Below are 13,762 nucleotides of genomic sequence, written 5' to 3' on the forward strand. Positions count from 1 at the left end.
CCCCTTTCCCTCCTTCAGGTTCACTCGTTTGACTGCACAACATTAGGCTATCTTCGTCTTGCCACACCCGCCCTGAACACAGACAGCGATACACATTCAATACACGTACATAAAGACAAGGGAACAGGCACTCACTCACGTGTTTCCTTTTTCGTCCCTTGTATATAACACACTGTGGGTGAGTGCCATCTCCTCCTCCAGAGCCAGGCCCGCGCGTTCGACACGGCGGATCATCCGTCCCTGGAAGACCAGAATCGTTTTGGCGCGCTGAAGACGGTTTTTTTCAACGTGGTGGTGACCTTTCGAAGTCAAGAGCGGGCCATGGCAATAGCGCTCCCAGGCCTTTTGGCATCCGTGGCTCGTTAGTTTGGAGGCTAAGAGAATAGGATTTTTACTTCACCGTCCAGAGCCGTTTGTGCGACAGCCAGTGAGGGTTATAGTGTTGGCGAGCTCTTTGGAGTTGGGTTTTTTTTTTCATTTTGGATTTTAATGTGTCCATCTATGTGTGTCAGTTCCCAATTTATTGGCTTCATGGTTAAGGTGCGCAGTTGTTCGACCACAGGTGCATGCTTAGTCATATCCAGGAAGACACTCTGCCAATATTAAGATAAAATAATCTCCGTCCAATGAAAAAATCTGAAATCTTATAATTTTATTCAAAAGTGCGAAAATAATGTTCTTGATAGTTTCTCTCCTGAAAATGATCTGTGAAAGGTATTTTCTCAACTGAGTTTAGGGTGGCCAGGTCGCATTTTCTCCAAGCTGCCAGTTTATTCCCCCTTTGAGGTCACTCTGATGAATGGTTGGCCCAAGGTCTTTGTGATCAGACTCTTATTGACTTGTTTGGAATTACTGCATCAAAGTCTGATACTTACAAAGAAACCTAATTTTAGATTCAGTGGCCCTTGAAGAGTTGAGGTCATGCTCAGGTTTTCAAATGGTTCACAATTATCGGGATAGCTTTTTATCTTAGAAGGAAGTGTACTGTGGTTAGGAAATCCTCTAAAACAAACCAAAAAAAAAATCACAGCAAAAATTTACGCACACAAATAATCGTTATGTAGATGGTAAAAAATAGTTGGTATGCTACTACACTTGTTTGGTTTGCCCAATCTTTTTCTTCTCAATGATATCATAATTATATTAATCTGTTCTTGTGAACTGTGTCCATTGTCATGCTAATTTTAAAAAGAGACTCTTTAACTGGACCCTTGTGCTGATGTCTTTCTTTTTTTCCTGTTGTCTTTCAGTGACCATGAGTGGAGTGTGGTTTGGGATGCGGGATCTCACCTGATATTTGTCTGGTCTCTAGATGGAAACCCTGAGCAACCTACCACCATCAGCAAAGTAAGTATGTCGTCACTGTAGTTTGTGCCATTGTGGCTCTGCTCTGAAATTCTCTTTTGGGGATATCTCAGAATAAAACTATTTCTCAAAGTTTTATTTTTTAAATATTGTTTTCTTCTTTTTTGAGTCTACAAAGAGCTATCTGTTACTGTTATTTGTGTCTAACAATAATCTTCTTTTTGTTCTTGTAAATGACAATGTCATATAAATTACCTTCTATCCTCCCCTGAAAAAAAATAAAAATTTAAAAGCAGGAGAGAGGGAGGACAAAGACGGATGATTGTTGTTTCTAGAAGGAAACGAGCTGGGATAAGAGTGACAGAGATATATAGATTGTTTGATTGTAGCTCCATGTGGAAGTTAATATGTTGTTGTTGTTTTCATTTGGTGTGGTATGTATAGTTGGGCTGTGTGGATGTTATTACATCGCAGTCTGATTTCATTTACTTTATGATTAATGGTACAGCTTTATGGAACCTATTGTCTTGTCTGTTTTTCTTACAGTATGATATGGTAGTGCTTTGTGGAAATTTATACATTGTCCTCTGTTTGTGTTTCAGTATGTTGCTGGATTCCCTGAGAAGGGCACACACACGCTTCAAGTAAACGTGTCCAATGACATCAGCTCTGCCCAGGCCTCTGTCGTCTTCAGCGTCAAGTACCCAATCCTTGATGTCTCCCTCCATGTGCCACCCAGCACACTAGGCTTTCCCACAAACATCACTTTGCTAGTGGAGGACGGAAAAGATTTTCTTGTTACGTGTAACTTTGGGGATGGAACTATCAGGAACTACTCCTCAGACTTCTCTATAGAAATTCTAGGTCTTGAAAAGCAACAAATGTCAGCCTCTTTCTGGGAGGAGGGTATGGCTCCGCTTTATAAAATGATTTTAAGTCATATCTACTCCGACGTGGGGGAGTACAACGTGTCTGTTGTGGTGTCCAACGGGTTGTCTAATGTCAGCCGCAGCCGCACGGCCATTGTGGAGGAGGGGATCGGCACAGTAGAGCTGCTAACGGACACTCCGCTATTGATGTCAATTGATGATGAAATGTTTGTCACAGCCATCGTCAGCTCTGGGAAAAATCTCAAGTTTGAGTGGGACTTCTCGGACGACTTCCCAACCAGAGTCAAAAGGTATGTCTAGCTTATTCACTGGCTGGAACCTGTCTTCTCAATTGCATTGTCTCGTTTGTTACTTCACAACATTTTCTGAATTAGTTCTAGAGAACATGCATTTTGAGTGCAGTTTAGAAAAAGATTTTGCTGGACATTGTAACGAATTAAGTAATTCTTTCTGTGTCTCATCGCAGTTTACTTTGTGTGTCTCCCAGGTTGTAATTTATTAAACACTAGGAAAAGACTCATTGTTTATGTGTGAAATCTTTTTCAAATTGAGTTTCTAATACCTTATGTTATGTTAAAAGATTTTAATTGTTTATCTCTGCAAATTTCTTTTCCGGTTATTAGTATGTTTACTGTCAATTAAACTTTGGGAAATGATACTATTTGTCTAATACTGATCTCAAATGTTTTAATTTTCCATTTCCAGTGAGGGTAACACCAGCTGGGCCTCTCACGCCTTCAGCATCCCAGACACGTACATTGTGAGCGTCACAGTGTCCAATCACCTGCAAGTGGAGGGCGTCACGGCCAAATTGTCAGGCCCAGTGGTGGTCATGGACCCAGTGTCATGGGCGAAGGTCACGCCCGAGGTCACGCCAGGAGAAGAGTCACCGCGTTATGCTGCAGCCCTGACTGTCAATGCACAGGGAGAGTTGACCACTGATGAAATTTCCTTCCATGCCAAGTAAGTCGGTGTTTTAATGAAGATGGGGAAAAATATTATCACAATAATAATGTTGTAAGCGTAAAATTATGATTGAGTTAAAAATTAAAACATTATTAGTTCTTGAATAAGACCAAAAGTAAAACTGGAAAGTGAAGGTACTGCAATGATAAAATGTGAGATAGAGGTCTAGTCGTGTGACAAGGACTCTGTGTTGAGACCTATAAAAATACAAGATGGCTATTTAGTCCACTACTATTGTTTCAGTCCATCAACCATCTCTAATGGAAGGCTCTGGTGACTCTTCAATTATTCCTTTGGCTAGTCAATATTCCCTTTTTCAGTATTTCAGTCCCTCGGTGCTGGAAAAAGTTTGGATGGTTTCACTCTTGTAGGTTTTTCTATTTTGTTTTGTATAGAAAATTATATGAGGTTTGGGAATATCATTATTTGAATTACTTATGCAAACTGTTCAGTTTATTAAAAACGATTGTGATTTTTTATTATTAAAAGTCAACAACATATTACAGCAGTGGTTTTCTGCACCATTGTCAGTATAGAATGACTTAGCGCTGAGGCTGATAGGCTATTATCTTTAGTATTTTACAACTTAAAACACCTTTTTTCATTAGTATGACATGAAAGAATTGTGGGCAGAGTTACATTGCTTTACTTGTTCACCAACTGTGTTGTTTTGTCACGTTCATCAGGTCAGATGGGTCCCCAGTTGAGTTTACATTTGACTTTGGTGATGGACACAAGGCCACCATCCCTGGCATTGAGAAGACAGTTCCCATGACGATGATGCATGGATTGGCAAAGCATGTATACACAGCAGGTAAAATTTTAAATTTTTTGTGTTAGTTGGGTCATTTACTACTATTAATAATAATAATAATAATAATAATGATAACGATGATGATGATGGTGGTAATAGAAATAATAATAATGAAGGAGGAAGAGACGTTATAGACATTATAAGCTACTGAGGTTTCTTGCATGGTAAAGAGAAAAAGTGAAAAAAATAATAACAAGCAAATTGTATTGATCACACACGCCACCACTCGCCAGAACAGCTCCTTATGTTCTCAAGCCCAAGTCAAGCGACACCTTACTGTGGGAATTTCTTCCCTAATTAATTTGTTTGTCAATAGACAAGGACAGTGTGATCATCTACTAAATTTAATGAACGTCCACCCTTCAGTTGTCTATAAATATAATTTCCTTTCTATCATTGATATGAAAACCCCCCCAACAAAAACACTATTAGACAGAAGAGTACTCAGTTGGATTCAGAAGAACAAAAGAACGATGAAACAAGAAAGACTTTTCTTTAAATATTTTACAAGGTTATCTGCAAGACGTAGGAGTAATTAATTATAATACCTTAACTGGCCTTCTTATTTGTTACCTTACAAGCCCTCATATATGCAGTTAAAATATCAAACAATGCTAGTACACATTTATATTTACAAGAATGCAACAGAGAAGCTAAATAAAAAGCTAAAAGACACCCGAAAGAAAAAAAGCGGGACAGATTTGTTTTATGAGATTACTGAAAAATAACATCCTTGAAATTGGATTTTATGTTTCCTCATTTTCATCCTGTCCCAGAGGGTGTTTACATTGTGACTCTGACTGCGAGGAATGCCCTGGGGAATGCGACTGTCCAGCTACAGGAGCCGTTCTACGTGCAGCATCCACCGGCAGGCTTGGAGCTGACCACCAGTGACATCTGTTCACAGTTTGGGGAGGTCATCTCTTTCAATGCCTCGGTCCAAGCAGGAACAAACGTATCTTTTGATTGGAAGCTGGATGATGAGACCGAGCTCATAGATGCAGGTAAATAATTATTATGAAAGCAACAAAATTTATCTTATCACAGGAAATTAAGTGAATATCAAGTTATTCTTAAAATGAAGTAGTAATTGGACTGAAAATGATTTGAATTTGACACAGACATAAAGTTTTAAAGCTAATGTTGAAAATAACTCATGGTGCTCTGAGATGGGTGCCTTATTAATATTTGCCTCTGTGAATGATTTTTGTTTTGTGCCGATTTCTCTGAGCAGGTCTTTGAGACTGGTTTCTTGGTTGTTTTGAAACTAAAGGTCTCAATTTTTGTCTCCAGGTGGCTATGTGGAGCACCAGTATAGAAGAGTAGGGTATGAGCGCATTCAAGTCACAGCCTCCAACAAATTGGCTAATTTCTCGGCTCACCTCAGGGTGCAGATTCGTGAAAAGATTTTAGGTGAGGTTTTGTTGTTGTTGTTAATACGTGTTTTTGGTGAAAGTTGTTGCAATTGTTATTATAATTTTTGTTGTCATTTTTATTATATGTTGATATCGTAATAAACTTGTTAGCTCACTGATGTTTTGTAGGCTAGAGCCTTGTCATATATTTGAAGATGTGTTTTTTGTCTTCTGCTTGGAGATGTGGTATATGTTGTCTTGTTCCAGAAAGAAAATTGAAGTGTTTTAGTGTAATATTCTTGGTGAAGACTATCAATTGTCAAGCTGTCATAGGTATCAGTTGAAGGAAAATCTGAAAGGTGAATATCATTTATACTCAGCTGGGTTTTTTTTATGCAGGTATTGTCAAGGGATGTCGTGTTCATCATTCATTTATTGTTGTTCAGTGAAAGAAAAACAGATTTGCATGATAACAGCCATTTAGCATTGGAGGAATTAACTAAAGAAAGAAACTGAAATGAAATATATATAGCCTGGATTTTGAGAAGTAGAACTACTCATAGTGCCATCCTACAGACAGTACTATTTTTCGTATATGTTTTTTGTAAGCAGTGAACTCAATTTAAAGTGCCACATTTTAATTGGAAAAAAGTTTAATGTAAAAAAAAAAGAGAACAACTGAAATAAAGATGATCGGTCTTGATGCATTCTATAAGGATGTGCTCATTGTCCTATCCTCCACCCTTGTAGGTGTGAACCTCAGTGTCAGTGATACTGTGGTGGTGGCAGGACAGAGCACAGTTTTCACTGCCAAGATGAACCCGCCATCCGCCGAAGAAGGCTGCTGGTATGAATGGGTGTTCAGCCAGAACCAAAGGCAGACTCTCTATGATAACAAGCTGTCCTACACATACAGACGATCAGGAAGGTGAGACTTTTATTTTTTTAGTATATATGAAAATGGTATATATATATATGTGAATTGACTGTTGTTCTGATCATAGTGCTTTTTAGCTCTGTATGCTTTAAAACCTTCCCTTGCTTCATTCTGTTCAAATGTTTGTCTGGCGTTCTCTTTCTTCGTGGTGGCTTATGAGCACTCTAGTGTTTCATTTCTTTTATTTCTTTCAATAAGTTTTTCTAATGTGCTGATGGTTTTTGTGAAATGTGGCAGTCATCATAGCTCTGAATGGTGATGAACTGCTTTTTTCAAAAGCATCTTTCTATGTTTTATACTTTTTGTAGGAATTTTTTTTCTACTCAGTTGTTCATGTTTGCCTTTCTTGCCTTTTCCCCTAAGCACTACGTGACCGTTATTGTGTCGATGTTTTTCTCTTTCCTCAAGCAAACAAATGCTTTATCTCTGCCCTAATATTCTGTGGGAGTATTTATTTCTGTGTTATTCAGTATTTTAGTATTTTATATTTCTATTATCGGAGGATGCGAGGATCAGCCTGAGTCTGCTGATATGAATGATGACAATTCCTAGACTTTCTGACAGCGTGTCATGTCCCTCTCCAATACAGCACTGATCTCCTAGTTTGGTTCTGTGCTGTGGTGCTAATTATATCCTGGTGCTGCTGGAAGAGATTAAAGGGATGGAGAGCCAGTAGTGGGCTCCCAGGAGATCCTTTGTTCTATTGATTAGTTATAAGCTGATTACTTGACACTCTCCAGAAGCTCATACGTCTGTGTGGAGCAGGAAGCCTGAATGGATAGTTTGTCTCTGCGGTTTTTGCCTTTGTAATGTTCATGTTGTGGTTTCTGTAGAGCTTATCGAATGCTTCCCTGGTTCCAGCTTGGTTTTTGTTTCTGACCATCCCATTAATCTCTTTTGTTTGTTAGATCAGTTTGTTTGGTTTTGTTCCAGCACCTGAAACTGAGGTTGGTTTTTTTTTCGCCCATTGTATTGCTACAAAGCTCGGGGAGTAGAAATGGGTGCCCTAGTGAGTGCGATGCCCTGCTCAGCGTGCTGCAGGCTTATTGTGGTGTATGGTTTGAGTGGAGTAATATTGTGGGTGATTGGTGGCAGGTGCTCTAGTGTGGTTTGTTCCTTCTTTGATATCAAATATCTATCGTCTTTTTCACTCCTCCTTTTTTTGTTTGTATGTCACTCTCTGGTAACACCTATTCTTCCGTATTTATATGACTTATTTATGCTGCAAGAGCCATACAAGTCTAGCTAAAACTAAGACAAAGAAATATAGTGGGTTTTTTTTTTCTCTTCAGGCACAATGTACAAGTGAGAGCTGTCAACTGCTTGGGTTCAGTGACATCGGCCGCTGTTCCCCTGCTGGTGGTGGCCAAGCTGCACAGTCTAGAGATCAAACTGTTGGGCGACGCGGTGCTCAACTCCTCTGTGCACATGATGGCTGACTACTGGCAGGGAGATTCTCTTGTCTTCACATGGGACTTTGGCGATGGCTCGCCGCCACAGGTCGTCAATAGCTCTGAGGCCACGCCTGGAAGTATCCGAGGAAAAGTTGAACACACATACTCCAGGTATGAGAGATAGAGCCAGTTTGAGTGTACTCTTTTCTGTCTAATTTTTCTTTCAAGTAAATAACATGGTAATGGCTGCTCTGGTGTGTGGTGTGCTCCTTCTTTTTAAGGTCAATGATATCATGGAAGTTATCCAGTCTACTGATTAGATACTGCACCTTCATCACAAATATTTGCTTGCCTGTCTATAACTGAATTCTCTTACATCTATCTTCATTCTTTTCTGAACTATGGTCTGGCTTGTTTCTTTTTGTCTATAACTATTAATATCGGAAACAGCTGTATGTCATACTAGTAAACTGAGGAATTTTTGTGAGAAGAGAGAAATTGGAAAGAACGTTTCTCCCAACTGTAAAGTTTCTTATCTTTTGTCTTGAATGTTTCAGAATTGGTGAGTACATCATTCGGTTGACAGCGGAGAACCCGGTGAGCAGGGGGGAGGTGACTCGGAAAGTGTTCATCATGGAGCAGCCCTGTGACCCGCCAGACATCACAATACTGGGCGCACCGGTCAGAAGGCCCTTGGATAGAGCTGAGGTCAGTGCTCTTTCCAAAGGAAACTTTCTGGTTAGCCGTTCTGTTTCAGAATGTTATTGTTTCTGCTGCTGGTGTGTATGTGGCCAACGGATTTAGTTGGGAACTTAGTAATGATTTTTTTGTTGCGCCTATCTGGAAGTCTGTAATGTTGTACCTTTTTTCAGTATAGCGGCACAAGGATGGGTTTTCTAGGTTTATCTTATTGAAGTGTTAGTTTAATGCTGTCATTGTATAATTTAGTTTAAGAAATGTAGTATTTGATCTTAACGGTTACACATTTGCCACTACAAGTATTACAAAAGTGGTCACTTTGTTGCCATGACGTAGATCCCATGGATTTTTCATTCCTTCCCCCTTTTAATTTCTGATAATTGATGAAATCCTTTTCTTCAACAGATTCAGTTTGAACGCTCAGAGACCATAAGGATCGAGTCCAAAGTGAGAGTGAACTGCTCAGGAACAACCCAGATCAAGTTTGGCTGGTCTGTGGTGGACACAAAGTTCCGTCGCTCGCTCAGCCTGAGGGTCCCGTGGGCCACCAATGAAAAGACCAACAAACACCTGAAGTGTTCAGCCCTCGTCCTCCCTCCGTGGGTGCTGGGGGTCGGGGAATATCTAGTCCGCCTTAAGGTGAGATCCTTTCTTACGCTCTCAATGCTGCTAGTTTCGAAGATGGTTTTGTTTTCAGCTATGATAGGAAAATATTGGGGTGGGTGGTTTGTGGGTGCCCTAGTGTGGTCTGCTCTTTCTTTCCTATCAAACATTTATCGTCCTAATGTCTTCTCCTTCATTTTTGTGTTTGTTACTCTCTAATAACACCTCTGATCTTCGGCACTTTTCTGATATATGACCTTATTGTGTTGCAAGTTCTGTAAAGGTCTTACTAAAACAAAAAAAATGTTTTGCTTTTCTTTTCACGTCAGCTTTTTTGTTTCGTTTTTTTTCCTTGAGTAATTTTTGTTTTGATTTTTGTAATAATAGAAGAGAAACATTTTAAGTACATTTTCATGGTTATACAATGACATGTTAAGTTTTTTAATATTGTAACACACTGAAATCAGTGATTTACAAGAGAGCTTACTGTATGCTATCTGTGTTTGTCCATGTGTAGGTGGAGATGAATGGTACACAAGTGCCTGTGTACTCGGAGGCTGAGGAGCGACTGACCGTGGTACCCACACCGCTGGTCAGCTCTATCCAGGGTGGGGTCTATAGACATGTTGGGCAACACTCCCTGATCCGGCTAGATGGGCGGGAGTCACGGAACCCAGATAATAGCTCTGCACAGCTCAGGTAAATTTTTTAAATATAATTTTTCTTCCACTTACTCCGTCCTCATTCTTCTTCTTTTATTTTGCCAAGAAAAGTTGGAAAGTAAGGAAGCTAGACTTTTCTTCTTTGTCTGTCTTTTTGAGTTAATATTGTTGCATGTAAGAGAGGGGAAGGAGGGTTATTTGAGATTTTTGCTTTGTTCTTTTAATTATGGCACCTTCTACTTGATTTTGACCTTTAAGTTATTCTGTCAACTGTGTAATTAACATGAGATTATGTGGAATTTTCTATAAAAGTGGGGCACTCCTTTGTTGTTTCCTCTTTTAATCAAGAAAGCTTTTGGAAATTTATTGTACAGAGGTTTTTCCTTCCCAAAAGTTAGCATTGAAAATGTTGCTTGGTGTTGTATGTGAATCTTTGTGTATACTGATCACTCAACGTCAGCTTGATGAATTGGATAGGCTCTCCACCCGACACATAAAAGCTGACGATATTTCATCTAGAAACACTATATTTTTCTAGGAAATGTTAAGGATGCGGTTTTGCTGTTTTTCCCTCTTATTTCCATTATTTTCATTAGAAGAACAGTTGTTATTCTTAACATTTGTTTTCTGTTTAACCCAATGAGAATTATGTCTATGTGTTTGTCAAGGAAACTTTGTCAATTTTCAAATATTTTCACAAAATCCCAGTGGTGCCCAGATATGTCTATCCCATAAACTCTGGGTTGTCCCTTAGAGGCATGATCAAAGCAACCTGCCACGTATGGCATATGTGAATGAGGGTGCAATGTGTCAACATGTTTGTTTGTTTTTTTCAAATTTTTAGCTACCTGTGGAACTGCACTACGCTAAGAGACCGTCTCACCAACTGCTTCAACTTCTCCGAGGAAACGCCAGTCATGAACACATCTCAACTTGTCTTTCCTGCCAGCTGGCTCCTTCAGAACTACACAGAATTTAATTTCAGTTTAACAGTTTCTGCGGTTGCTGAAGGTTCCGGAAATAATGAAAATAAGGAAGATGATGATAATTATGTACTTCGGAAGTCTGTGTCAACGCAAGTCATCCGATTGAGGCCGAATGATCCAGTGATTGAGTAAGTGTTCAGTTGTGCGCTCTTTTCTAAAGCTCAATAAATTTCTATACATTTATACATTGCAAAAAGTTTTACGACTAGGAAAATATGGAGATAGGTGTGTGTGTCTGCCACCAACATTTTAGTATATGTCATTTCACGTCATTTCACAAAGTGTTTCATTTTTTCTGCCATTTTGTGAGTTTTTTAAATTAAAAAAAAAATATTGTGGACGTAAAAATTATTTTTTCTTCATATAAAACGTTTGTATAAGGAATTTTTAAACCCTAAATATCATATAATTATAAATATTTCTCTCATGCCAACCAAATAGGTAGGCACCACTGACACCTGTATGTGTTGAATAAAGGTGGGGCTGGTAGGAGGAGGTCAGGTGGAGATAAAACTAGCATGTAAGAAAATGCACTGTAGGTCACACTTCTTGGAATACCCAAGTCAGTGAACCAAACAGGACTGGTATTGATGCGAATTTACTGTTTTAAAAGCTTCTTAATAGGCAATATGATTTTTCAAGTTTTTTGGTGTGAAAGTAGATATTCTCAAATTTCATTTGTCCAGTCACTTTTTTAAAGCATTTGCTTTGTGCTGACATACGCTTCCTCACTCTGGTTTACATGTTTTGTTTTTTTATTTCTGCACAGCACGTTCATCGAGTGCCCTCAGTGTTGGAGAAATATGGTCAATGCCAACCACAAGGTGTCGTTCCGATCTCACTGCCCAAACTGCCCGCCTGGCACTCTGACGTATAAATGGAAGGTGTCACTGCTGTCAGGGAGGGACAAAGAAGTTCATGCTATCGGCATGGTTCACAGCTCCTGCGTCAATGCTAACGGCTCCTCCTATTTGATGTTAAAACTGGGCACCAATGAAAGTTTAACGCCAGGTTCAAAGGCCTCCGCCATGGAAAGGAAAACAGGAGATGGTGGTATGTAGTCCATTTGTCTGTATTAAAAGGGCGGAAAAATGAAAAAGAAACAGAAGGAAATGAAAGAAAACGGGGACAAAAAGGAAAAGAATAGTAAAGAAAATACAAAGAAAACAAGAAAGGAAAGAAAAAAAAGAAATGAAAAGAAAAAGGGAAGAAGAGAAAAGAAAGAAATGAATGTGTTTTAAGTCCAGGATTGGGACTTGCCTGACATAGAGAGAGGCAGTTTCTAACAATAGCGTACCATATACCATTTCTGTTGCCACAGTCTCATCCTCCTATACTTGGCATTTGAATGATTTTTTTTCGTTAACATACTTTCTCTGGTCATGCAATGTATCAGTTATTTTCTTAAAAAGAAAAAAAAGCCTGCCCATTTCAGTTCAATTGCAAAAGAGAATAAGTTTATCGGGCTGTCATGTTCAGGGATGGGAGGGCATCTTCTCAAACTTAATCTCTTTTGTTCTGCAGATTCATATTTTCATGTTTATTGTTTGTTCAATCCTAAGGAAAAATTATAAAACAAAATAAAGATAAATGAAAATGTAATGGAAAGGCTTATAAGAATAAAATTCAAAAGAGCTTTTTAATGTTGTTCTTATAATAATATTGTTTGAAGAAAATGAGGAAAATATCAGTGAAATGACAGTTAATTATTTTGTAATATTAGTTTTGAAATTGATATTTGTGTTTCACAAATCTGTCTGCATTATCCCTTCTATTCCCACAGTTCGGATCCTAAAGACAGAAACATCTCCAGTTCTTCGATTAGAAGATGATGGTTCACGTAAGTGTTCATATCTCTATTGCATTCTATATGTTTAAAGCCCGTTTTAAAGCTTTACTGTTGTTTTAGAGTCCTTCAAAAAACATTCCATATAAAACTGATCGAAGAAGGCAAAGAATTATACAACTCCCCACAACTATCTTACATGTCATGTATTCGAATCAATGTTGAAGTCTTTGAAGTTGAAGTCCTCCGTGGTACTGACTGAACTGTGTGTCCTTATGTTTTTACATTTTCTCCATGCACAGTACATCTGAAATAAAGTAGCAATTTATTGTATAGCTGGCAGTTTTGTTGTCTTTAGTGAAGGAGATGTGTCTTTTCGCTACATAGTAATCTCTTCTTTGTTTGTTTGCAGGCGGACATGCAGAGCTTAGGCGTGGAGAGACCAGAGATAGCAACTTGATGGGTGAGTAGCCATATACATTATGCTTTTTTATATTCTCCTTCTGTTTGTTTATTTTCCTTCTGTTTATGTTGATATTTAAAAAGCCTTTACTGTCGACATTTCTAAATATCAAAATAGGGGTCTAAAATTTCTGGCTGAATTTGTTAGTGGCTGCATGCCCCATGTGTGTATGGCACAGTACATCTGAAATAAAAACAATATGTCTGCAATAGGATAACAGTTTATTTTCACTCTGTTTCTTTTGGGTTTGGGTGGTTTTTGTCGTATTCTTTCATTACATCATGGATTTATAGCATGGCAGGCTGTTGAGGACTTTAATTCCACCACTCGCCTAACTCCATGTATGGTAATCGCCAGAAAACCATTTGCTTATATAGTGAACCGAAATACATAACTTAAAAGTCTTTCGATGAGGAAATACTGCCTTACTTCATTATGAAGGGAATTGAACCAACAATTATTGTAGGCTTACAGTTTTGTGAGCCTGACACCCTGGCCCCTTGACCAAGATGTTCTGCTGCAGAAGTTGACAGCTGTGTTTACTCTGCTGTGTTCTGCAGAAAACATGATGGACCCCCAGGAAGACGAAGGACAAGGACCTCGGCGGACTCAGCTCCACTCTTTCTATCCCAGCATGCGCGAGGGCGTGGCAGGCTCCAGTGGAAGTTCCGCCGGAAGATCTGGAGGTGAGAGTTGGATCATTGTCTCATAGTTTGTCAGTTGATTTGTTTCACACTCACACATTTACACACACACACACACACACACACATACACACACACACACACACACAGACACACACACACACACATGCATGCATACACATACACACACCCATGAATACACCCACACACTCACACACACCCTCATGCATACACACACGCAGCACACATACTCAAAAA

The 13,762-nt window shown here is 39.0% G+C and overlaps 1 protein-coding gene across 1 annotated transcript in view; it reads left to right on the plus strand.

Annotated features, from left to right (window-relative positions):
* The window catches only part of LOC101851775, a gene marked incomplete in the record, with an annotated part of 239,242 nt that overhangs the window by 120,875 nt on the left and 104,605 nt on the right, over window positions 1-13,762 (plus strand). The window contains 16 exon segments of the mRNA XM_005088889.3: window positions 1,251-1,347; window positions 1,908-2,485; window positions 2,901-3,158; window positions 3,848-3,975; window positions 4,752-4,979; window positions 5,269-5,388; window positions 6,081-6,258; window positions 7,560-7,832; window positions 8,219-8,369; window positions 8,766-8,999; window positions 9,481-9,662; window positions 10,470-10,739; window positions 11,381-11,664; window positions 12,395-12,451; window positions 12,810-12,860; window positions 13,421-13,546. Of these exon segments, the coding sequence (XP_005088946.3) occupies window positions 1,251-1,347; window positions 1,908-2,485; window positions 2,901-3,158; window positions 3,848-3,975; window positions 4,752-4,979; window positions 5,269-5,388; window positions 6,081-6,258; window positions 7,560-7,832; window positions 8,219-8,369; window positions 8,766-8,999; window positions 9,481-9,662; window positions 10,470-10,739; window positions 11,381-11,664; window positions 12,395-12,451; window positions 12,810-12,860; window positions 13,421-13,546 (3,215 nt within the window).

Source organism: Aplysia californica, unplaced genomic scaffold, assembly GCF_000002075.1.
Source record: "Aplysia californica isolate F4 #8 unplaced genomic scaffold, AplCal3.0 scaffold00001, whole genome shotgun sequence".
Classification (NCBI taxonomy): Eukaryota; Metazoa; Mollusca; class Gastropoda; order Aplysiida; family Aplysiidae; genus Aplysia; species Aplysia californica.